Below are 25,873 nucleotides of genomic sequence, written 5' to 3'. Positions count from 1 at the left end.
CTCGAATCTGGTGAAGAACATGTTCAGGTCATTGGGTAGTGAGGTCGGGCTGTAGCCTGCAACCTGTATGGGTCTGCGACTGCCAGGCCTGGAGTTAACTGCTGCCATACATTTAAGCCCTGCCATGCAGTGCGGCGGTTGCCCCGGGCAAATGTTCTCTCCACCTTGTTTTTATATCTCAATTTGGCCTTTTTTATTGCACGCTTGAACTCTCTGTTGACCTCTTTCTTTTCCACCTCAGAGCCGGTGAAGAAGAAGACTCTTTTTCTTGTTCAAAATCTCCTTTAGGTCCTTGGTTACCCAGGGTTTGTTGTTAGGAAATATGGTCACCCTCTTAGTAGGTCTAATATTATCCACACAGAAAGAGATACGAGATGATCCTGTATCCACCTGCTGGTTCAGGACACTGGAAGACGATGTCAGTATGGACCAAGTATGTATGGTGTCCTTATCGTTCTGATGTTTACGCTGGATCTCATCCGAAAGCCTCACAGAGAACGCAACTTCATGGGAATAATGTTGCATGTGTAGTCTGTAGTCTGCTGTCCATTCAGAGTGACAGTAACTCTGATCTGATTTAGGTCACCGTTTTATTTAGAATACGTTATGTTAAGCCTAGGCTATTTGTTGACCTGGTGAACAACGGTTTAAATGTACAGATTGTTAAGAGTGTCCGCTAATAAAGACGTTTCTTTTTCTACATTTTATGTAGGCTAGTGGGAAATCCGTATTTATTGTGAATGTTGAAAGCTATTATTACTAACTTTTGCATGAATGCTGAAACGGGATAAAATAGGCTAATGCAATAATGCAGGTTCCTCACGTTAAACTGCTCTGCATCAACATTGTAACAATTTGTTTTAAATGCATCTGACTCAGGGATGTCCGTTTTACGTAAGCCAATAAGGCTATGATTAAGCTAATCAAGAGCATGGCCTAAACCTTCTACAATAAGTGGGTCGGGTACATTATGTTAATATTAATACTACGTGGTCCGAGTTGCGGTTGGGTTGGTTGACGTTGGGCGAGTGCGGGTTGTTTATAAGTGTACCTGCGCACCACTGGCATGTGTGTGTGTGTGTGTGTGTGTGTGTGTGTGTGTATGTATGTATGTATGTGTGTGTGTATGTATTTGTGTGTGTGTGTGTGTGTGTGTGTGTGTGTGTGTGTGTGTGTGTGTGTGTGTGTATGTATTTGTGTGTGTGTGTGTGTATGTGTGTGTGTATGTATTTGTGTGTGTGTGTGTGTGTGTGTGTGTGTGTGTGTATGTATGTATGTATGTGTGTGTGTATGTATTTGTGTGTGTGTGTGTGTGTGTATGTATTTGTATGTGTGTGTGTATGTATTTGTGTGTGTGTGTGTGTGTGTGTGTGTATGTATGTATGTATGTGTGTGTGTATGTATTTGTGTGTGTGTGTGTGTGTATGTGTGTGTGTGTGTGTGTGTGTGTGTGTGAACAACAATGACAGGGAGAAAGAGTGCTATGCGGAGATGACAGAACGGTATTCATGTTTCAACGGCATTCATTCAAAAAAACTAAAAACAAAAAGCAATGAATTAGTGGTGGTGGGTGTTGATTCTGTGGCGCTGTGCCACACATCGGTCTCTGTACGGGACACACTGAAGGATCGGACTGACCGCTATCGCTAGATAGCAAAAGCTGCGCTATCGGTATTGGAAGTCACAAAGTGGTACGGGGACATCCCTAGATGATACTGAAACAAGGTATTGGGTTAGCCAAATTATAACTCCAATATGCTCTCCAAGTGCATTGTGGGTCCGTCGGCCAATCAGATCACCTTATGCAAATATACGCAAATACACTGTCCAATGAAATCGCCTTTGTAATACAACCCGGGAAAACACAGGGAGAGGTCAAAAAGCCCCCGCCGTCCGTCGGCGGACGTGTGCAGTGTGAACGAGGGTTTAATCCCGGGAAAAGGGATTCCTGGGAAATCTGATCAAGACTATTTCCCGATTCCCGGGAATGGTTATGACGGGAAACAAAATAAAATAAACAAACGCAATGAGTGCGCGACTGTGCGTCTGTTGTGGTCATAGTGTCACCGGACACACACAACCACGCCGGACACACACACAACCACGCCGGACACACACAACCACACTGGACACACACACAACCACGCCGGACACACACAACCACGCCGGACACACACAACCACGCCGGACACACACAACCACACTGGACACACACACAACCACGCCGGACACACACAACCACGCCGGACACACACAACCACACCGGACACACACAACCACACTGGACACACACAACCACGCCGGACACACACAACCACACTGGACACACACACAACCACACTGGACACACACAACCACACTGGACACACACACAACCACGCCGGACACACACAACCACGCCGGACACACACAACCACGCCGGACACACACACAACCACACCGGACACACACAACCACACTGGACACACACACAACCACACCGGACACACACAACCACGCTGGACACACACAACCACGCCGGACACACACAACCACACCGGACACACACAACCACACTGGACACACACACAACCACGCCGGACACACACACAACCACGCCAGACACACACAACCACACCGGACACACACAACCACGCCGGACACACACAACCACACTGGACACACACAACCACGCCGGACACACACAACCACACAGGACACACACAACCACACTGGACACACACACAACCACGCCGGACACACACAACCACACTGGACACACACAACCACGCCGGACACACACAACCACGCCGGACACACACAACCACACCGGACACACACAACCACGCCGGACACACACACAACCACGCCGGACACACACAACCACGCCGGACACACACACAACCACGCCGGACACACACAACCACACTGGACACACACAACCACACTGGACACACACACAACCACACCGGACACACACAACCACGCCGGACACACACAACCACACCGGACACACACAACCACACCGGACACACACAACCACGCCGGACACACACAACCACACCGGACACACACAACCACACTGGACACACACACAACCACACCGGACACACACAACCACGCCGGACACACACAACCACACCGGACACACACAACCACGCCGGACACACACACAACCACGCCGGACACACACAACCACGCCGGACACACACACAACCACGCCGGACACACACAACCACACTGGACACACACACAACCACACCGGACACACACAACCACGCCGGACACACACAACCACACTGGACACACACAACCACACCGGACACACACAACCACGCGCAGCCTAACTCTAGCCCCGGGAAACGAGCGACACACACGGTGAAGCGCTGATCCGTGCCCCCCCCCCCCTCGGGAGCGGGTCCGTGGGCTCCAGCCACGCCGGACACTTAAGTGATTAACTTAACTTAAGTGATTGTTCCCGTTTGCAGCCGCTTACAAATGTCAACAGCCACAGAATGGATTCAGTTGAACAGAACGGTTTAGGAATCATTCAATGTTTTACTTTAGCAGATGTTGTTAGTTTTTATAATGGAGTTCTGTCAAATGTTGGTTTTATGAGGGTTGCCTAGAAGTCACAGACGACCCACTTGGCGTTTGATAATCAGCGCTGCAGCAGAAATTGGCGATCTGTTGAATTCATAAGTAGTATTAAGCGTAACATATTTTAATTTAATATTGACATGGATTTGGAATCAGGGAGATAGTCTGGAGTTAACGTGACGGACTTGCACCCGGTCGTCCGGGGTTCAAGCCCCACGCAATTAGTAATATAGGAAGGATTACTGGAGAAATCAAATAACTGTTCATGCCATTTATATTCCATTTCTTTGAATATTCTTAATTAGGGAATTAATAAAATTAATAAAGGGAATTACAAAATGAAGCCAACGCCAAGAATACTATGAAATACTCTGGACGCGAACTCGGGTCGCGCGTATCACAGGGCAAGTGCTAGACCATTCACCCAGCCGCTGATTACTGATTACACGGTAATACATAGATTAGTGTAGAAATGTGTTGAAAAAATAGCCTCAGTAACAATAGATAGCAATTCATTGAATTATTTAACCCATTAACCCACGTCCAAATAACAATATAATACAAAAATAATTTCAGGGAAGGCATAAACCAACCATAGGTACACTCTTGTAATCCTGGTCACTTCTTTCTGGAGTGAAGTCTGGAGTGAAGCTTTATTGTCATTTAGTTGCTCAGATGCTCAGTACTAGTACCTAGCAGTGGTAATAGTGGAGTGGTGTTTGTATCAGTTCTACACTGCTATTATGAGGTATCACCATACGTCATTCTGTTTTCTTTAGATTAGATTAGATGATATCAAGGGGAATGGTTATACTTTCAAATCCTGGGTGTTGTGACAATTTCAGTGACATTATCAACAAATAATAACCCAAAATGATTGTCTTGATACTGTCATGCATACAACGTGTTTTTTCTGTCCTGGACTCGGTCTTGACTCGGTCTCCACTAGTCCTGGTCTTGGACCTCTTTGGACTCGGTCTTGACTCGGTCTCCACTAGTCCTGGTCTTGAACCTCTTTGGACTCGGTCTTGACTCGGTCTCCACTAGTCCTGGTCTTGAACCTCTTTGGACTCGGTCTTGACTCGGTCTCCACTAGTCCTGGTCTTGAACCTCTTTGGACTCGGTCTTGACTCGGTCTCCACTAGTCCTGGTCTTGAACCTCTTTGGACTCGGTCTTGACTCGGTCTCCACTAGTCTTGGTCTTGAACCTCTTTGGACTCGGTCTTGACTCGGTCTCCACTAGTCCTGGTCTTGAACCTCTTTGGACTCGGTCTTGACTCGGTCTCCACTAGTCCTGGTCTTGAACCTCTTTGGACTCGGTCTTGACTCGGTCTCCACTAGTCTTGGTCTTGAACCTCTTTGGACTCGGTCTCCACTAGTCCTGGTCTTGAACCTCTTTGGACTCGGTCTTGACTCGGTCTCCACTAGTCCTGGTCTTGGACTTGTCTTGGACTCGACAAAGGTGGTCTTGACTACAGCCCTGATTATATATAAGAATATTTCAAAGATTATTAGACAATATTTACATAGAACTGCAACAATAAATATATAAAATGTTACACCAAGAGCAATTGTTGGCATTATATCCTTTATTCTATTTAATAGAGTTGACAAAGATGTGTGTGTGTGTGTGTGTGTGTGTGTGTGTGTCAGACACGCCCCCACCACCTCACGGACCACTGGCTGACGCACCAGGTGGGACTCCGCCTCCGAGACCGAGCAGCCAATCAGCAGACAGATCAGAGCCAGAGGGACGACCTTATGGGGAGCCAGAATGAACACAAACCAGAGTGGGAGGAGTCACTGACAGCAGCGCACTTCAACCCCCACACACACACACACACACACACACACACACACACACACACACACACACACACACAATCCACCAATTCATCCTCATATTCATCATCACCCATCATACATCATCCACCCCATGATCTACCAACCCTCCCACCTACCACCGTCTATAACCCACCTACCACCGTCTATAACCCACCTACCACCGTCTATAACCCACCTACCACCGTCTATAACCCACCTATACCGTCTATAACCCACCTATACCGTCTATAACCCACCTACCACCGTCTATAACCCACCTACCACCGTCTATAACCCACCTACCACCGTCTATAACCCACCTATACCGTCTATAACCCACCTATACCGTCTATAACCCACCTACCACCGTCTATAACCCACCTACCACCGTCTATAACCCACCTACCACCGTCTATAACCCACCTATACCGTCTATAACCCACCTTTACCGTCTATAACCCACCTACCGCCGTCTATAACCCACCTACCACCGTCTATAACCCACCTACCACCGTCTATAACCCACCTACCACCGTCTATAACCCACCTACCACCGTCTATAACCCACCGACCACCCGTCCTCCAGCACCTTGCTCTGGGTGCTGGCGGCGTGCGTGTGCGCGGTGATGTCAGCGTTCAGGAGGTCCACCTCCAGCCGGTCGCTCCGGTAGACGGCCCCCAGCAGAGCCCCCCTGCAGCGGGGCTGGGGGTGCCCTGACAGACCCTGAGGGTGGAGGGGGTGGAGGTCAGAGACACACAGACACCACAACAGTCCAGTGGTCTGGGGGGTGTGTGACTGCCTGCTCTAAAGGTTGTGGGTTGGATGCCAGGTGTCCCCTGTCTAACCCGTAGGCGTCCAAGAGCCAGACGGCCCCTGAGGCTCCGTCAGACCGTCCTCCTACGCGCGTCACTGCTAACAAAATGGACCCTTGTTTTGAAAAGAGGAGTGTGAGGAGATCTGTGTTCACCCAAACGTATACAACACATATTGAAGGAACACAAAGACACACAAAGGGAGTCTTCTTCTTCTTCTCCTTGATTATTGAGGCAGTTGTCAGGGACGCGGGAAGTCAGTTTGAGTTGGGGTTGCTGAGAGAAAGTATATATAATGACGTCATAATAAATGATGCGCAACATTCATGGTTTACGTAGTAATACGGCCAGCAACATTTGACACCAGTTTTAGAACGTTTTACACTACAGACATGTTGACCACCAACATGCCAAAGCAGCTATAGAACCTTATTCAGCAACGGACAGATCACACACACACGGAATGGAGGTTTATTTCTGATCAAGACCATTTATTATTGACGCCGGACTAAAGCCTAACGTAACAATAACGGGACGCGTTATCGACAGCCTAACAGCCTAACGTAACAATTTGAACTCAATGTAAAAATAAAGAACTTTTACTGAACGTGACAATAAATAACTTCAAGTTGAAGAACACACACACACACATTGACTCAGTGAAGGCCGCACTCCAAAACCAAAATAAATAGAACTCTCCAAGGTGCTGATCCTGCTTGGCTGCATGGCGCACTACCAGATCTGTGACACAAACAAGAAACGTAACTTACTAAATGAACCCGTGGGCTCCACAATATAAATATTATAACCATGACCAAAGAGAGCCTGCACAGCGGCAGGAGCATCATAAGAACACTTTACCGACCTTAAGCAGACGGTAGAACAGCCAAGGTGGTCCTGCACTCAGGGGGGGTGGGAATGATGGGAGGGGGGGTTACCGTGGTGAGGTGGGGGGGTTACCGTGGTGGGGGGGGGGGGGGGTGTTACCGTGGTGGGGGGGGGTGTTACCGTGGTGGGGGGGGGGTTACCGTGGTGAGGGGGGGTGTTACCGTGGGGGGGGGGGGGGGGGGTGTTACCGTGGGGGGGGGGGGGGTGTTACCGTGGTGGGGGGGTGTTACCGTGGGGGGGGGGGGTGTTACCGTGGTGGGTCGGGTGGTGGGGGGGGGGTGTTACCGTGGTGGGGGGGGGGGGGGGGGGGGTGGGTGTTACCGTGGTGGGGGGGGGCAGAGAGAGACTAAAACATTTGTTGTTTTATTTATCTTTTCTGATTAATATATTATTATTCTTAAGGCTCTTATGTAACATTATTTAGTAATAAAAGGAGAATGATGATGGGCTGAACACACGAGAACATTCAGTTGATCCACTGAGTTGTTTATTATCATTATGCTTCATGAACAAATACAACAGAAAAATGGTCCCTTACATGTACACAATAAACACAAGGACTGAAACAATAGAAGCTGCAGACTTTACTAATCATAAACAGGTGTGCACGTATCTTTAATAACTTAACATGTTCTGCGGCCGTTTGGTTCCCAACAGAACAAAAGGAATCAAGATTCAGTTTAAAGTCATTTACAACATGCAACATTATCCCATAGACCTCTTGGTTATTATGAATGAAATATAAAATCTGATTAGGACAACAATGATGGTATCATAGTCCATAGAACAAACATGTTTATGTCAGAAAATTACAAATATATAGTTGCATAAAAAAACATGTGATTTACCATCAATAGGTATTTAATATACATTTCAAAGGGAGAGGAGGAGGAGGGGGAGACGGGGGAGAGGAGGAGAGGGAGACGGGGGGGAGGAGGAGGGGGAGACGGGTGAGAGGAGGAGAGGGAGACGGGGGGGAGGGAAAGATGCGAGAGAAAGAGAGAGAGACAGAGACTATAACTGCCCTAGAGACACTGACGCAAAAGCAGTATGTGTGTGTGCGTTTCTGTGTGTGTGTGTGTGTGTATGTATATATGCGCGTTTGTGTGTGTGTGTCCAGTCCCGGCGGGACACGTAGACCACACACACAGAGAGAGAGAGAGAGAGAGAGAGAGAGAGAGAGAGAGAGAGAGAGAGAGAGAGAGAGAGAGAGAGACTATAACTCACACAGAGACGCTGACCCGGTCCCGTCCACCCTCCTCCATACCCTAAACCCAGGGAGGAGGTCCTCCTGGGTGAAGGAGGTCCTGAAGGTGTGGATGTGTGTCAGTGTGTCTGAGCACCCTCCTCCACCTGGGGACACTCTGTAGAAGGACAGAGTGCCAGCAGGCCGGTCCAGATACACTCCTACTCTGGTAGAGCCAGCGGGGCGGAGACGTATGGCTGTGTGTCTACCGTTGTACCCGGCAGAGTAACGATCATCACGACAATAAAGACTCCAGGACTCGTTCTCCCCTCCAAGCAGGCTGTCACGACCCTGTCCTCTCCTTGTGATTCCTCTGTATGTCACTGCTATACCAACAGGTCCTTTCCTCTCTACCTCCCAGTAACAGCGGCCAGTCAGAGCCTCTCTACACAACACCTGGTACCGGGAGTCAAATCTCTCTGGGTGATCCAGATACGACTGGTCCTCTCCGACCACCGTCACCTTTCTGTTGTCCTCAGACAGAGAGAGTTCTCTGTGGGCTGTGTTTGGGTCCAGTGTGAGTTCACAGGCATCTGACGGAGAACAAGACATGATGAGCTACTGAACCCTTCTGCATCTTCATCATCATCATCATCATCATCATCACTAGTACTGTTCTTCCTGTTTCACGTTCATCTTCTCTACAAAAATTAACATAGAAAGACTAAATCATATCAGATGATAGCTACTATAGTGGACTAGTGTGCTATAGCTTTAGAAATAGTAGTGCATATTGTTTATAAGATGTTTTAAAGACCGGGTAAACCAAGAATAATTATGGGTTTTGAGTTTATAATACCACAGGAAAATATATTATTAACCACCCTGCCAAATTTGAAGGACTAAAAAAATCGCGAAGTATATAAAATTATGCTTCAAAGTTGATGAAAAATGAGCAGTAACCCCAGGCTCAGGACGGTGGGGGCGTGTGCGCTGCAGGCCAGGAAACCACGCCCATCACCGGAGAGGTCCAGCCCCTCCCAATCTCAAAGCTGAAAATGGACAGCAGGGGGCGGGTTTATGTGAGTATGACCGCTTTACGTAACGCGGTCCTCGATGTAGACCCGCCCATTTTAAACCTGCACACAGAACATTCTCTGAGGCCTAGCTCCTCAAGGAAATGATGAATGGGAAAAATATTTTTTACATGTTTTGAGGGACACATTTAAGGCCTAATTAATATGATAAGAAGAAAAATACTGAATTTGGTTTACCCGGTCTTTAAGTTAAACGTAAATGTAAATCCCATGTGTGTGTGAGTGGTTGTCCCAGTCAAAACAATGAAAAATGTATACACTGAATCTACTCCCGCAGTATTTACACAACATACACATATTATACATCAAAACGTTCATCATGATGAGCTGATTAATCCTCTGTAATATTTAAGCTATAGTCTACATACTTTCTTACTTTTCTTCTTCTTCTACACACGCAATAGCTCCGCCATTCTCCACACACACACACACACACACACACACACACACACACACACACACACACACACACACACACACACACACACACACACACACACACACACACACACACACACACACACACACACACACACACACACACACACACACACACACACACACACGTTTCATCCTCTTCATCCACTTAAGACATCATAACTTGGTCAAAATTCAACCGTTTACCATCATTCAAACTATTAAACAAATCTACACATTTGTATCTTCAATAATATTTGATCAGAATTTCGATATAATTCATACTTTTTTCAGAATCACAGTTTTAGTTTCACTCCGGATTCGTTCTCAGTTGGTCTCACTCTAGCCGTTTGCCTCAGCTGTTGCTCGTTGAGCAATCACTGGACATCACAGCACTCTGGAGGAGTCTGGTTAAAGTCACGTGGTGGAGGGTAGTGTGGTCTTTGTTAGTCTCTGGCCGTTTCTCAATACCAAGTACGCAAACTACGGACTCACGGACTTGGAAGTGCGTACTTGGCAAGTCCAGACTTCCAAGTACAGACTTCCGAGGACGCGAGTACGCACCTGTGACGTCACCACCTCAGCTCTGTTAACTGCTTTACGGCCTCATGTAGGCATATACTACTGAACAATTTAAACTAATGATATAAAACTAAACCCCAGCCTCTTTCATTTTAAAATAGTATGTCAATATTTTGAATGAATATAAATGAAAAGATATGCTTATCGTGTGTATAAGCTATTCACACAACTTTTTATATGTAGGGTACAGATGCGCGTGCCTAACTGGCTATGTAGTTGGAGAGTAGACTATTGATATAATAATAATAACGAATGAGCGAGAAATGACACAGATTAGAACACACACACACACACACACACACACACACACACACACACACACACACACACACACGATCGGATGGATCCGACCAAGATTTTCGTTGCCGTTGTGATGGGTTTCCTCTATCAGCGACTTATACAATAAAAACAAATTATATTAAACAAAACCCCAGCCTCTTTAATTTTAAAATAGTATGTCAATATTTTGAATGAATAGGCCTACATTTTTGTTATATATGTCAAATGTTCCTATATATAGCCTATTATTATAGCTTACATACTAATATTTTAAAACATGGGAATGCGAAATGCATCCTGGGATATTTAACGGTCCAAGTCCACACAAGTCACCTCCGATGCGTCCTCGGTGGAACGGCCAGTTTAAGAACGCATGGAGAACACACACGGGTTTTACGACTGTACTTGACTTGATGCGTACTTGGAATTGGAACAGTACTTGGGCTACGACTGATGACGTTTCACGAGAACGCAAAGTACACAAGTACAGACGAGAACGCAAATTGAGAAACGGCCTCTCTCTCTCCCTCATGGACTACAACAATGGACTACAATAGTGGACTACAATAGTGGACTACAATAGTGGACTACAATAGTGGACTACAATAGTTGACTACAATACTTGACTACAATAGTGGACGTTGTCCGACCACTTTTTAAAATGTCAGCCACAGTTCGGCTTTCGGCCCCAACCTCATTGATCGACCTGGCAACGTTTTCCCACGCCAGTTTTTTGCTTTTGGTGCTGATTCCGGAGGAAAGAGAGCCAAACAAGATCTTATTTCTGGCCTCTACCTCCGAAATCAGCACCTCCACCTCGCATTCACTAAAGTTATTTTTTCTTCCTTTCTCCATTTTCTCCTTTCTCCTAACGAGCGCACTACTGCAGGTTTATTTATACAAATTAGCATATTAAATGAGGGAGGAGACGGGTGGAGATGGAAATGGGTGGAGAGACGGGCTCGTGCATGTGCACTCAATTTCACGTTAGTTGGGATGTACAAAGAGAATCTGTGTGAAATCGTGCTTACGCAAGGATTGATATATCCAGATTTTTTTGTGAGCATCAGCTTTCCAGATTTTGGCGTCCGCAAAGTTTTAGTCAGAAATCCACGCAAGTCTTACACAACAACACACAACTCACTGCCTCCCTGCTTCTAGCCAATCAGCTACTAGCCACCACCAATATACTACCCGGCCTTCTTTCATCCGCCGTCATGTCTCGTCTCCACCTTGGATTATCACTCCTGCTACTCCAGACTCTTAGGACTCTCTCCTCTACTCCACCAACTTCTGGCCCACTCAGCTACACCGCCGCTGACCTTCACCGCCTCAACAATAACCATCGTCTCTCTGCTGCTGCTGCCCCTGCAGCCAGCACAGCCGGAATCCTCCGCCGACGCCGCTACATCCATCCAGGTTCTGGCCCCTCTCGCAACCAACACCTCCCCCATGGCTCACCCATCCCCTCACTCTGGACTAACTCTCGCCCCCCCGTCACCCCCACCTGCCGTACTGCCAACCTCACTAACCTCCGTTCCCCCTCCCCTGCCCCCCCATCCATCTCCCTCGCACTGCTGAACTGTCGCTCTCTCTCCAACAAATCACCCGTTATATCTGAACTGCTACTGGACAATAACATGGATCTGCTCCTCCTCTGTGAAACATGGCAACAGCCCCTGGACTTCTACGCTCTCAATCAAGCCACTCCTTCCAATTACAGTTACATCGCCAAACCCCGCCTCTCTGGCCGAGGGGGAGGCGTTGCCGTTCTTCATAAACAATCCCTGTCCATCACCTACTACTACTGCTACTGAACTGGTCTTCATCCTCATCTTCATCACTAGGACTGTTCTTCCTGTTTCACGTTCATCTTCTCTACAAAAATGAACATAGAAAGACTAAATCATGTGTGTGCTATAGCTTTAGAAATAGTAATGCATATTGTTTATAAGATGTTTTAAGTTAAACGTAAATGTAAATCCCATGTGTGTGTGAGTGGTTGTCCCAGTCAAAACAATGAAAAATGTGTACACTGAATCTACTCCCGCAATATTTACACGACATACACATATTATACATCAAAACGTTCATCATGATGAGCTGATTAATCCTCTGTAGTATCTAAGCTATAGTCTACATACTTTTCAAGATATTCGACTTTGAAAGGTTCCAATACACATCCATTGTGATCCACCTGTGTAAACAACAGACTGAACCAGCTGAGCTCACATACAGGCTGGAAACGAACTGTTGGTACCATAGACCTGGTCCATACATACAGTACATAGACATGTACACATACGTACACACACCTACACAAACATACTAGACACACATCAACACAGGCAAACATAGCTACACATACGGATACACAAGTCCACATGTGAATGAGCGGACGTCACCTTCTGCTGTGTGGATGGACTTTCCATCCCAATAGTGAGTGTGTGTTGTGATGAATCAAACAGACACTTACACTTCTTTAGAGCTGGTTTCAGCCTCCACACTCCACCGTGCTCCACACTGGGGGGGAACAAAGTGAGAGCAGCATGTTGAAACATTCACCTTCATCATCTGCTGTCTCATCACGTTCTACACAACATGAGTGACAGCTGCCTTTTCAAACCGCTTCATCTAGCAGCGGCTTGAATCCCTGTAGGAGACTTTGTCCCCGAGTGGAGAGCTGTCCTCTCCATACCTGAGAGTGTCCAGTCTCCAGCGTGGATCCTCCAGTCCAGCAGAGAGCAGCGCAGCTCCTGAGTCTCCTGGGTGATTGTAGCTCAGGTCCAGCTCTCTCAGATGGGAGGGGTTGGAGCTCAGAGCTGAGGCCAGAGAAGCACAGCCTTCCTGTGTGACCAGGCAGCCAGACAACCTGCACACACACACACACACACACACACACACACACACACACACACACACACACACACACACACACACACACACACACACACACACACGTGTGGGAACTATTACTTTTCTGGAGGTAAATCTTTTCAACGTCCTCTGATGTGGAACTTAACTGTTTGATCATTAAAACTGTAAAGTTTTAGAGTAGAGTAAAAAACAACTAAAGGGTAAAGGGGTGCACATTTTCTTTACCATCTTTCACCTCAAAACTAAAATGCAAACACTAGATTTTAGTGGAACTTCAGCGGGGAATAAAGACTAACTAGACAGAAAACCACACTCAACACACAAACAGTAATTGTTTTTTTTCATTTAGGCGATTCATTTTTCAGTGACCCAGGAGGTGCTGGAACATGTTCCGGCGTGTTCCGGCTCAAATGAAGCACTGCCCCCTATGCATTCAAAACATTAACTTAAACCTTTTTAAAGTGAGTGAATCTGTTCACATGAATGGACACAGATGGATGGTAGGCAGTGGCGGTTCTACATTGAATTACACCCCGGGCGAGACCCCCTCCGAGCGCCCCCCCCCCCCCCCCCCTCTCAATTGCAAGAAATTCGAGGTGTGCCTGACTTGAGCCACTCATTCCATTAGAGTGTTGCTCTGTACCGGGCCGTCCATATGGGCAGGAGGGGCGGCGAACTACTTGCAAAAGCATGCTCCCAAAAAGATAGTTTGTAAATCATTGCTCCAAGTCTATTTTTAATAATGTGATCGTCACATTAACTATCTGTAGTCTCTGTAGGCTTTCAGACTATTGTTGGTCTGTTGACATCACGTTTTTGATGATGGTGGACGTGGTGGGCGGCGGTTCTAGCTGAGTTTAACGTCTCATGTTGGGGCAGCTCAGCGACCGTGTTCCTCTGTATGTTGATCACATAACCCTGCAGGCTGCAATAAGGATTTCAATCCACTAACAGTGGACCCCCGTCCCCCCCTTGTCCGTTATGGAGACCCAGAGGTGAACTGTCCCCCCCCCTCCCCTTTCCCCTTCTCACTAGTGGTGGATTTCATGATTCGTTTGAATGAATCAGTTCGCGTCGGTCAGTTGGCCAAGAAGAGTCGTTCGTTCGTTCGTTCGCGTTTCCGGTAGCGGTGAATCATGATTATCAGTCACTGAGTCGGTCAGACTCGGCTCCTCCCTCGTTCTCGTTCAAATGAATCACGAATGCACGTTCTCAGCCGAGTCGGTCAGACTCAGCTCCTCCCTCGTTCTCATTCTCAAACGAATCACGATCGTTCAATGGTGCAAACGGTCATCAATCAACACAACATTAACTAAGTTCCTTTTAGCTGAGGAGTGCTTCATGTTCGGAATCGGGATGTTGTTGCCCGGCTGACTCTCGTGACTTCTCAGTCCTCGAGTCTTCACCGCTAAACACAGTCAGTGAACGAACGGCGACTCGCGAGTCAGCGCGACTCTGCGACTAGTGGGTGGAGCTGGGAGTCGAGTCTCGGCGAACGAACGAGACGAACGACGACGAACGAGAGCGGCGAATCAGGTTGGTTGGTTCGTTTTAAAGAGTTGTTCGTTCAAACTGATTTGTTCGCGAACGAGCCACCACTACTTCTCATACAGCTTCTCTGACGGCACCTTCTCAGCGAGCAGGGCGCCTGCAGCCGGAGGGGGCGCCAATATGCCAACTCCCCCCACAGTGATATGAGAGATAATAGAAAACAGGTCACTTAAATCAAGCGATCTGATTGGTTCCCAACTGTTGTATAATGAGCGTATACACAGCTATGACGCCCATTCAGTTTACAGAGATCCGTATCACTCCACGCCTAACTTGAACTGTTGTTTATTTATACATAAAAGCAATAGCATAGTTCACTGAAGCCTAAAAATATGTTGATTGATGGAGAGGGTGGAAATGTTGTAAAGCAATAGGCACACGGTGAGTGAACTCGATAGTAGGCTAAATTACCGGCGAACCAAGCTACCAAGCTCGCTTTTTCAGAATTGAGGGTGTCTATGACTTTCATTTCGCCATACTTTCGTAACCGTTTTATAAAAGCAATAGATCACTTCAGTCAGTGAATGTGCTCATTATACCACAGTTAAGGGGCGTTGTCCGTCCCGACGTGCAGCGGAGGGACGGACAACGCCCCTTAACTGTGGTGTAATGAGAACATTTCACAGCCTGTCGTGATCTATTGCTCAAATAGAAAACCGCTTCGCAGCATGGATGATTTTTTTTTTCTTGTGTACTCGTGCACATGTGTCATCCTGCCGTCTGTCCCTCCCCCCCCTCTGCAAGTGTTTGACCGTTGAGTAAAACTGACCTGAGAGTTTCCAGTGTACAGTGTGGACTCCCCAGTCCAGCAGAGAGCAGCTTCACTCCTGAATCCTGCAGATCATTGGTACTCAGGTCCAGCTCTCTCAGACTAGAGGAGTTGGATCTGAGAACTGAGGCCAGAGCTTCACAGCATGTCTCTGACAGATGACAGCCATCCAGCCTTCACACACAATAAACACAACATGTTAGGAACTGTGATTAAAATATCTTACATCTTTTACTGTTAACATAAAAGGACGTGTTAAAACTATAATTAGAGATGTTTTATTAATTAAATCTAATATATACTAGTCAATACATTAGATCCTTATGTTTATTCAACATTGGCTGTAAAATGTATAATATGAAAGAGTTTTTTGTAGTGTTTGAGACTCGTTCTGTATATTAATTTCACTTTTTAATCATAAGTCGTTTTCACATATGACCTCCGTCTTTTCTCTGCATTTGTGGATCAGGAGGTTCGACCGTGAGGGTTATTCACACTTATTCACACTTGACACCCAAAATGCGGACATCGGTGTCGCTCAGACATCAGTAGAATCTCCGGCTGGTTTAGGGGGGTGGGCTTGCAAGGGGCGGGATATGACGTAAGGTCTTGGTTTGTTTCGGTTTGACTGCTGACAGCGCGGAGGCAGAACCGGCAGAACTCATCGCGATCATCTAAAATGTTGCTGCAGCGATGCATCATATATTCCGTTGCATCCACAACATCCGCATCGATGGATGAAAGATTGGAACATGAGTTAGAGACAAATAGAAGAAACGACAAACAAGAAAGGCGTCGCGAACGACTGCGTTAAAGGAAGAGAGCGTCTTTTTTGGCTTCATTTCACATCCAACAAACACTGGGACGAATGTAGTTGATTTCAGTGTTTAACTGAGAAAACAGGGAGTGGAAGGACGGGACCCTATAATGTTCAACTAACTGTTGTCAATGTGACATTTTTTAATTGTAATATTCCCTAGCGATACATTTTTACTGTAATACTCTCACTTAGCCATATCCAGTAGCACCAAGCTTAGTTTAGAGGTAATTTCCCCTCCTAATCGCCTGAGGGCAGCACTGAACACAATTGATAAAGTTATAAAACATTTACACTAGGGGCAGCAACGGACACACACAGGAAGTGAGAAAACCCAAAGAAGAACACCTGGGATACATAAACTCAGACTCCGCCTTTGGAAGACAGAATCTCTGAGCGGCGTATCTTCCTGCATGCTAAGCTCTGAGACGCTCCGCGCGTGTTATTTACGATCCCTCTCCTTTTGTTTCATAGACGATAGACAATAGACCAATAACCTTAACCAAATAAAGTGAGTTAAAAGCGATCCTGTCTCGGCGGCCTTTCCTGGACCAAAATCCACAACAATTTGGTGACCCTGACGTGATTTATCCAAGGAAAGGCGGACCTGGACTGACCGAGCCGATCGAACACGAGGATCTGATCACCCCTGCCACGGGCCCACTAAATCAGGTAAGCAGAACCTATTGTCGCAAAGACTAAATCTGCATAGGAATTAGTTATAGGAACTTTAGGTGGCAGAGGTAATCAGTATTCGTTTTCGTGAAAGCTCCGTTATTCCGGTCCATAGTCATTACAGTTAAGCCGAAGTAAAGATGAACGATCGCTGATAACTCCGATTGGGAATTAATTATAAACAATGATTTAGTCGCCATTATAAGACTAAACCGAGGAAACAAAGGGCCAGGATTGTATATATGTTTGTCTAAATGTGATACCCGACGGGGTTTTAGAGGTGATCTGTATAAAGGATTTGTTAAGTTTTCGACGTGTCCGCGTTTTGACCGGGACACAGTAGCCTACTGATGAGCTAAATTGTTATCCAAGTTGTATTAAACAGTTCGTTGAGACCCCGAAGCTGGAAAGAGTGTTCAGAGCATTGTCGAGTCGGCAATACCGTGGTGTTATTAGGCCCAGAAGACTAGAATGGGAGTCCACACGTGGTGGTGTCTCTAGGTCCCATGAAACAAAGACAATCTGTATGGAATACAGTTCTCGTCGTGTCGGTGGCCATGTTAACGCATTTTTTTAATGGCGATTATGGTCGACCACATGGTGAAAGCCTTGTTTAAGCATTGGGGGATGAGAGACATTGTCCTAAAGATTGCCTATCACACCTAGACGAGCTTCAAAGGGGATCACCATCTGGTTAACAAAGAGAACACCCCCCCCCCCTTCTCTCCCTCTCGACCCCTCCCTCCCCCTACGACCCCCCCCTCTCCAGTTCGACCCCTCCCTCCCCATACGACCCCCCCCCCCTCTCCAGTTCGACCCCTCCCTCCCCATACGACCCCCCCCTCTCTCCAGTTCGACCACTCCCTCCCCCTACGACCCCCCTTCTCTCCAGTTCGACCACTCCCTCCCCCTACGACCCCCTCCTCTCTCCAGCTCGACACCTCCCTACCCCTACAATCACCCCCAGTCTCTCTCTCTCTCTCTCTAACTCTAACTCTAACTCTCTCACTCTCACTCTCTCTCTGTCTCTCGCATTTTGAGCATGGCAAATGCTCATGGCTCAATCAATGAATGTTCCCTTCATTATTGTGTTCTTGCTTGAGAACCGTTGGCTGGGCCTTCAGCTGGCTGGATGTGTTATCGGGCTGATAGAGCTTCAGGCCAACTCGGGGAACCATCTACCTATCCCCCCAACTCTCTCTCCCTCTCTCCCCCCCTCTCTCTCTCCCTCTCTCTCTCTCCCTCTCTCCCCCCCTCTCTCTCTCCCTCTCTCCCCCCCCCTCGCTCTCCCCTCTCTCCCTCTCTCTCCCTCTCTCTCCCCCCCCTTCTCTCCCTCTCTCCCCGTCTGTCTGTCTGTCTGTCTGTCTGTCTGTCTGTCTGTCTGTCTGTCTGTCTGTCTGTCTGTCTGTCTGTCCGTCCCGCTCTGTCTCTCGCATTTTGAGCATGGCAAATGCTCATGGCTCAATCAATGAATGTTCCCTTCATTATTGTGTTCTTGCTTGAGAACCGTTGGCTGGGCCTTCAGCTGGCTGGATGTGTTATCGGGCTGATAGAGCTTCAGGCCAACTCGGGGAACCATCTACCTATCCCCCCAACTCTCTCTCCCTCTCTCCCCCCCTCTCTCTCTCCCTCTCTCTCTCTCCCTCTCTCCCCCCCTCTCTCTCTCCCTCTCTCCCCCCCCCTCTCTCTCCCCTCTCTCCCTCTCTCTCCCTCTCTCTCCCCCCCCTTCTCTCCCTCTCTCCCCGTCTGTCTGTCTGTCTGTCTGTCTGTCTGTCTGTCTGTCTGTCTGTCTGTCTGTCTGTCTGTCTGTCTGTCCGTCCGTCCCGCTCTGTCTCTCGCATTTTGAGCATGGCAAATGCTCATGGCTCAATCAATGAATGTTCCCTTCATTATTGTGTTCTTGCTTGAGAACCGTTGGCTGGGCCTTCAGCTGGCTGGATGTGTTATCGGGCTGATAGAGCTTCAGGCCAACTCGGGGAACCATCTACCTATCCCCCCCAACTCTCTCTCCCTCTCTCCCCCCCTCTCTCTCTCCCTCTCTCTCTCTCCCTCTCTCCCCCCCTCTCTCTCTCCCTCTCTCCCCCCCCTCTCTCTCCCCTCTCTCCCTCTCTCTCCCTCTCTCTCCCCCCCCTTCTCTCCCTCTCTCCCCGTCTGTCTGTCTGTCTGTCTGTCTGTCTGTCTGTCTGTCTGTCCGTCCCGCTCTGTCTCTCGCATTTTGAGCATGGCAAATGCTCATGGCTCAATCAATGAATGTTCCCTTCATTATTGTGTTCTTGCTTGAGAACCGTTGGCTGGGCCTTCAGCTGGCTGGATGTGTTATCGGGCTGATAGAGCTTCAGGCCAACTCGGGGAACCATCTACCTACCCCCCCCCCCCCCTCTCTTTCTCTCTCTCTCTCTCTCTCTCTCTCTCTCTCTTCCCCCCCCCCCCCCCTCTCTCTCTCGATCCCTCCCCAACACCCTCACCCTCTCAGTAACTGTATCACATACTATCTCTCACACACACAGACTATCTCACACATACGTACAGGCTTAAACACACTAACAGAAACACTCTGTCTCACACACACACCCACACAAACTGTCACACACACTCTGTGTGTTTTTACTACTAAATAATTATATTTCTTTTTACCACATTATGTACATAGGATGTAAGAGGTATTCATGCATTGGAGACCTTCGTTATATGTGAAGCCGTAGAATTGATTTACGATAGATTGATTGATTTGTGTTTTTTGTGGATTTACCCCTTTATGTACATACGACAGAGTAGGTCTACTTGCATTTATCCACATGTAGTGGAGACCTCCGTTATTATTTAACCATGAAGAAATTTATGGAGAATGAAAAGGTAGTCTCTCGTCCAGGCTAGTAAAGAAACCTTTGTTTTATGAAAACCGTGAAGAAATTTATGGTGATTTCTAGAAGGTGGTACTGCATCCCTACTGTCAAAGATACCTTCGTTATATGTGGAAGCCGTAGAATAGATTTATGGTGGATTTATTGATTTTCGATATATCTATGTTTTTGAACTGGACTTTTTAGTTTGCAGCTGTTTACGTGTAGGAATCTGGAATAACCAGAAAAGATTAATGAAAACCCGAAATCGGTCAGTTCAACTTATATAGTTCGAACTTGTAAATATGTGTTTAGTTATAAAATCGGTCAGTTCGACTTATATGGTTCGAACTTGTAAATATGTGTTTAGTTATGATGAGCATTATTTTTTGTGGTGTACGATTGTCCATGTGTTGAAAGAAACCCTATAAAGTGGAGATTGTTTTTAAGATTTTGTCTCCCACCAAGAGAAGTGGGACATGGGTACTTCTGGGGGTTATCGATTTATGACCCCAGGTGCGGCCAAAAATGTTTAGAGAAGAAATATGATAGAGAACTGCCATGTTAAAACCTTTTGTAACCCTTGCAAACAACCTCTTCCTAACCTCTTCTGCTAAATCTCCCTCAAATAGCAGTAAAACCACCAGCAAACCCCCAGAGAACAAGCAACAGACACTCTTCTGCCCAAAAGAAGTACCACCCTAACTGAAGAGGAAGGACTGAAGAGGAAGGACTGAAGAGGAAGGACTAAAGAGGAAGGACTAAAGAGGAAGGACTAAAGAGGAAGGACTAAAGAGGAAGGACTAAAGAGGAAGGACCAAAGAGGACCAGCCGTGACGACCCGTTCCGCCTACCGTTGAGGGGTTGACACTAGAACCGTGGAGCCTTCCCTTCTGGAAGGTTAGACGAGGTGAAGAAGATCAACCCCAAGAGACATAGTGGCCCGGGTGTCACGCACAGACCCAACGTCTTCCCGGATGGTACAGCAGTAATGATAGCATTACGAACAACTGGAACACCCCAATAAGGAAAACAATCGCCCCCCCCCCCGCACACCCCCTCTCACCCCTATCCAACAGAAGAAGACACCATCACCTCCCAACACTCGCCCCCCTACTGCCCAAAAGAAGAATAACATCAATTCCTGACAACCCCCCCCCTCACCCCTATCCAACAGAAGAAGACCCCATCAACTCCCAACACTCGCCCCCCTACTGCCCAAAAGAAGAATAACATCAATTCCTGACACCCCCCTCACCCCTATCCAACAGAAGAAGACCCCATCAACTCCCAACACTCGCCCCCCTACTGCCCAAAAGAAGAATAACATCAATTCCTGACACCCCCCTCACCCCTATCCAACAGAAGAAGACCCCATCAACTCCCAACACTCGCCCCCCTACTGCCCAAAAAAAGAATAACATCAATTCCTGACACCCCCCTCACCCCTATCCAACAGAAGAGAACACCATCGGCTCCCAACACTCGCCCCCCTACTGTCCAAAAGAAGAATAACATCAATTCCTGACACCCCCCCCTTCACCCCTATCCAACAGAAGAGGACACCATCAGCTCCCAACACTCGCCCCCCCCTACTGCCCAAAAGAAGAATAACATCAATTCCTGATGCCCCCCTCTCACCCCTATCCAACAAAAGAACTGCTCCAATTCATAACACTCTTCACACAAAATGACCACGCTCAATAGACAACATAATTCAAAAGCAGACGCCACTCTCCAACTACGAGCCGCAATTGCTATAAGAGCCACGGTGGCTAGACATTTGGCGTCCAATGCCAAAAAACAACCACTGTCCTCCAAAGAACAAAAAGAATGGGCTCAGAGAGAACAAAAATACAGAAAGGAATGGGAAAAAGAAGGAATATGGAAAATGGATATGAAAGTCGACATCAACATGATTAAAGATGCCTGGAACTACACTCTACGGGAAAGTGCCAAGTCAGCGATCAAACGCGAGAACAAAATCATTCACCGGAAGAAGGACTCACTCGAACAGAGAGAAAAAAGAGAAAAATACATCACTATCCTGCTAGATGCATACCATGCAGCAATCGACATGGATAAAAGGAAACCAGAAAGCCAACCCGCCCACTCAGGACCAAGATGCATATCCATCCTAAAAGAATCGGATAAAGAAGAAATAAGAACCACGCCACAGACCGAAAACAACCAAAACACTCTCTATCCCAGCCTCTCAGATGTCAAGCCCATCCAACACAACACTTCTGATCCTCTTCCATATGTAACCCACGTTCATGCACCAAATTTACCCATATCCCAACATACCCCATCACCCAACGCCCCTTCTGACAAACCCAAGATGAAACAAGATGACCCATCTCCATCACGCCAATATCCAGTGTTAACCATAACACACGGACCAGTGGACATCACATACAATGGCCCAATAGACAAAAAGGATGAAGAGGAAAATGATGACCAAAAAATAATGAGGTGGACACCACGGATACAAACTAATGATGTGATATCAGGAAGGAGTGGCCCAGGAGCTATCATAGGCGAAGAAGAGACATACCCATCAATGCTCTCAAGAGGGAAACACCAACATAAAGAACCAGAAAGAACACAGTCTGAATCAAGAGAAGAAGAGCACGGGGAAACACTCGAAGAAGCATCTGCCCGATACAGAGAAGAACGCAGAAAAGAAGAGTCTTCCCGATACAGTCAAGAACTGCGTGAAAGAGAAGAGCCTGCACGATACAGTCGAGAACTGTGTGAAAGAGAAGAATCTGCCCGATACAGGCAACAACTGCTTGAAAGAGAAGAGTCTGCACGATACAGTCGAGAACTGTGTGAAAGAGAAGAATCTGCCCGATACAGGCAACAACTGCGTGAAAAAGAAGAAACAGCACGATACACAGAAGAACAACGTGAGAAAGAAAAAACAACACGGTATAGAGAAGAACAACGTCAGAAAGAAGAAACAGCCCGGTACAGAGAAGAACGTGAAAGAGAAGAGGCAACCCGATACAAAGAAAGATACAGTCTCCAATACAATGACGACCGACAAACAAGAGACAGAGAATCCCGGTACATGGAGCAATACCGAGATAAAGAAGAAACCCAAAAGAACCGGGAAACCCACGACAGCAAAAGAGGAGAGAAAGAAGACAATGAACGAATGTTTGGCACATTCATGAACCTTCTAAAAAAGGAATACATGAAGGGAACACAAACACGTGACAAAAAGGATGAAGAAATGGAACAGAGACCAAATTATCGAGACCAAACCCCAAGTCAAACACCACCCCACTTGACACACTACAGAGAAGATGCAACAGCCAGAAATGATGAACAGAACACTTACCAAAGAAGTCAGGAAACAACCCAAACACCAGCCCCCCAATTCAATGTCACGGTTAACACTCCGCTCCAACCTACAAAAGTACCTCATTCCATGGCAACCAGATCACAAAAACCCAACGCCCCAGCTCCTTCAACATCAACTCAGTTTCAACCACCAATGGCATCAGCATATGACCCTGGAACACCCTCCCAACTCAACACTACAGACACAAATCAATTTACTGAGTTACAAAGTGTCCAAACCCAGCCCGACCACCCTCTGCCATATGACACGGACAACTTTATGGCGCCCCTTCTGACAGACGGAGCAAGAAGAGAAATGTACACACCATGGTGCCATCGAGATATGATTGTTCTAACTGAGAGACTACCAATACTCACAGAAGGAGCTTCTTCCTGGATCAGGAAATTCGAAACAGAGACAATTGGAGATGTCCTTGCCTTAGGAGATATACGGGCCATCATCGGCAGATCACATGGACCCAGACAAACCATCGAACTGGAAAAACTGACCCGAACCACCAATATACCAGACAGGATCCCATTCGACAGATACCGAACCATTTTCTGGAAATCCTTACGTGAACTTTACCCAGCCAATACAAAGAAAGCAGGAATCTCAAATCTACACATCGGAACCGAAGAAAACATCTATCAGTACATACAGAGAGCTGAAGAAATGTGGTTGGATAGAAATGATAGCCTCCCACGCAGCAGCAAACTAGCACTCCAAATCTTCCAACAGGCACTGATACAAGGTCTGAACCCTGGAGCACAAGAAACACTGAGAATGGTAGCATCACTAGACTATATGTCATGGGAACAATGGGTGGAACAGCTAATTCACCACTATCATCTGGACCAAGAGAACTTAAAGAAAAAGGGCAAAGAACTTGAAGAACTCAACATACAACTAGCAAAAATGAAGATCAAGGAACAAGCGGATCTAAATAAGAAGACCAAAAACACACCAGAACCCATGACCATGATGCCCGTTGCAAGCCAGACCTCGATGACCCATGCCCCGACACCGACTGCACCCAACCACAACGCCACACCACTCATAGTGTACCAGACACCAGCGCCTCAGATATCCACGCCAAATGGATACCAACTCCGAGAAATCATGTCAGCGGATCCGACCCAAACCCAATCCCTGCAGTTTTACCAGCGACCACAAAACCAAAACCAAAGATACAGAGGACAGAAAAGATTCCGAGAAGAATACGGCCAAAAGCCCCCACAAACAATATGCTATCATTGTAACCAACCGGGTCATTGGGTTAGAAATTGCCCCGTGTATAACCAAATGCAATCCTCAACTCAACATTCACAACCTCAAAATCGTCGCCAACTATGCATCCAGGCCCCGCCCCAACCAGGCACACCCATGTACCCCGTACAGCAATAGGGATGCCCAGAGGACGAGCGGACGAGAAAGGAACTAGGACTCGGACAACCAACAGTGGAGGCGTATGTAGGAGGCCACCACTGCACGTTCCTGGTGGACTCGGGAGCATCCGTCTCAACAATCCCCGTCTTTAAATCTGGCTCTAAATCACTGGAGGCTAATTACAGACCCATCAGTATACTTCCGGTGATTTCTAAGATAGCTGAAAAATGGGTTGCGAATCAACTGATCAGGCATTTAGATGAGGGTCCCACTTCACTGCACCCAATGCAGTTTGGCTTCAGGGCACACCATTCCACCGAGTCAGCCAACTGTATGTTCATTGAAAAAATCAAGTGTCTACTGGACAAAACATCATGTGTCAGTGCGGTGTTTCTTGACCTTAAAAAGGCATTCGACACCGTTGACCATCAAGTACTCTTAAACAAGCTCACATTTTTCAATTTTTCTCATAGCACAATGCAATGGTTTGGATCATACCTAGCGAATAGAACACAATGTGTAGCTGTCAACGGGGTCAAATCGCCTTTCCGCTCATCTGCTGTTGGGGTCCCCCAGGGTTCGATCCTTGCGCCATTGTTGTTCTCGTTGTACATAAATGACCTCCCAGATACGTGTCCAGACATCAACATCCAGATGTATGCAGACGATGCAGTTATTTTCACCCATGGCTCAAACTCTGACATCACCTCCAATAAGCTCAACAGTGCCATGGCCAGGGTCCAAGACTGGCTGAATAATAACTGCCTCCTGCTCAATACAACTAAAACTGTGTGTATGAATTTCACAAAACGACCAGTGAACCAGAGCAGATCCAAAGTATACATTGGAGGAGTAGAACTTGAACTAGTGGAGCAGTTCAAGTACCTTGGTATCACGCTAGATGCAAATCTTACATTCAAAAAACACATCAAAAAAGT

General features: G+C 47.0%; 1 protein-coding gene across 1 annotated transcript in view; it reads right to left on the bottom strand.

Annotated features, from left to right (window-relative positions):
- Positions 1 to 8,249: 8,249 nt before the first annotated feature.
- LOC311369521 (NLR family CARD domain-containing protein 3-like) overlaps positions 8,250 to 25,873 on the bottom strand; it is a gene marked incomplete at its 3' end in the record, with an annotated part of 85,322 nt that continues 67,698 nt past the window's right edge. The window contains exons 8-11 of the mRNA XM_084487734.1: positions 15,863 to 16,036; positions 13,364 to 13,537; positions 13,142 to 13,188; positions 8,250 to 8,883 (exon numbers count right to left, since the gene is read on the bottom strand). Coding sequence (XP_084343860.1) covers positions 8,321 to 8,883; positions 13,142 to 13,188; positions 13,364 to 13,537; positions 15,863 to 16,036 — 958 coding nt within the window. The remainder of the gene's footprint in view (positions 8,884 to 13,141; positions 13,189 to 13,363; positions 13,538 to 15,862; positions 16,037 to 25,873) is intronic.

This window comes from Micromesistius poutassou (assembly GCF_964030765.1).
Source record: "Micromesistius poutassou genome assembly, chromosome: 24".
NCBI lineage: Eukaryota > Metazoa > Chordata > Actinopteri > Gadiformes > Gadidae > Micromesistius > Micromesistius poutassou.
This window is presented reverse-complemented; position numbering and strand designations above follow the sequence as displayed.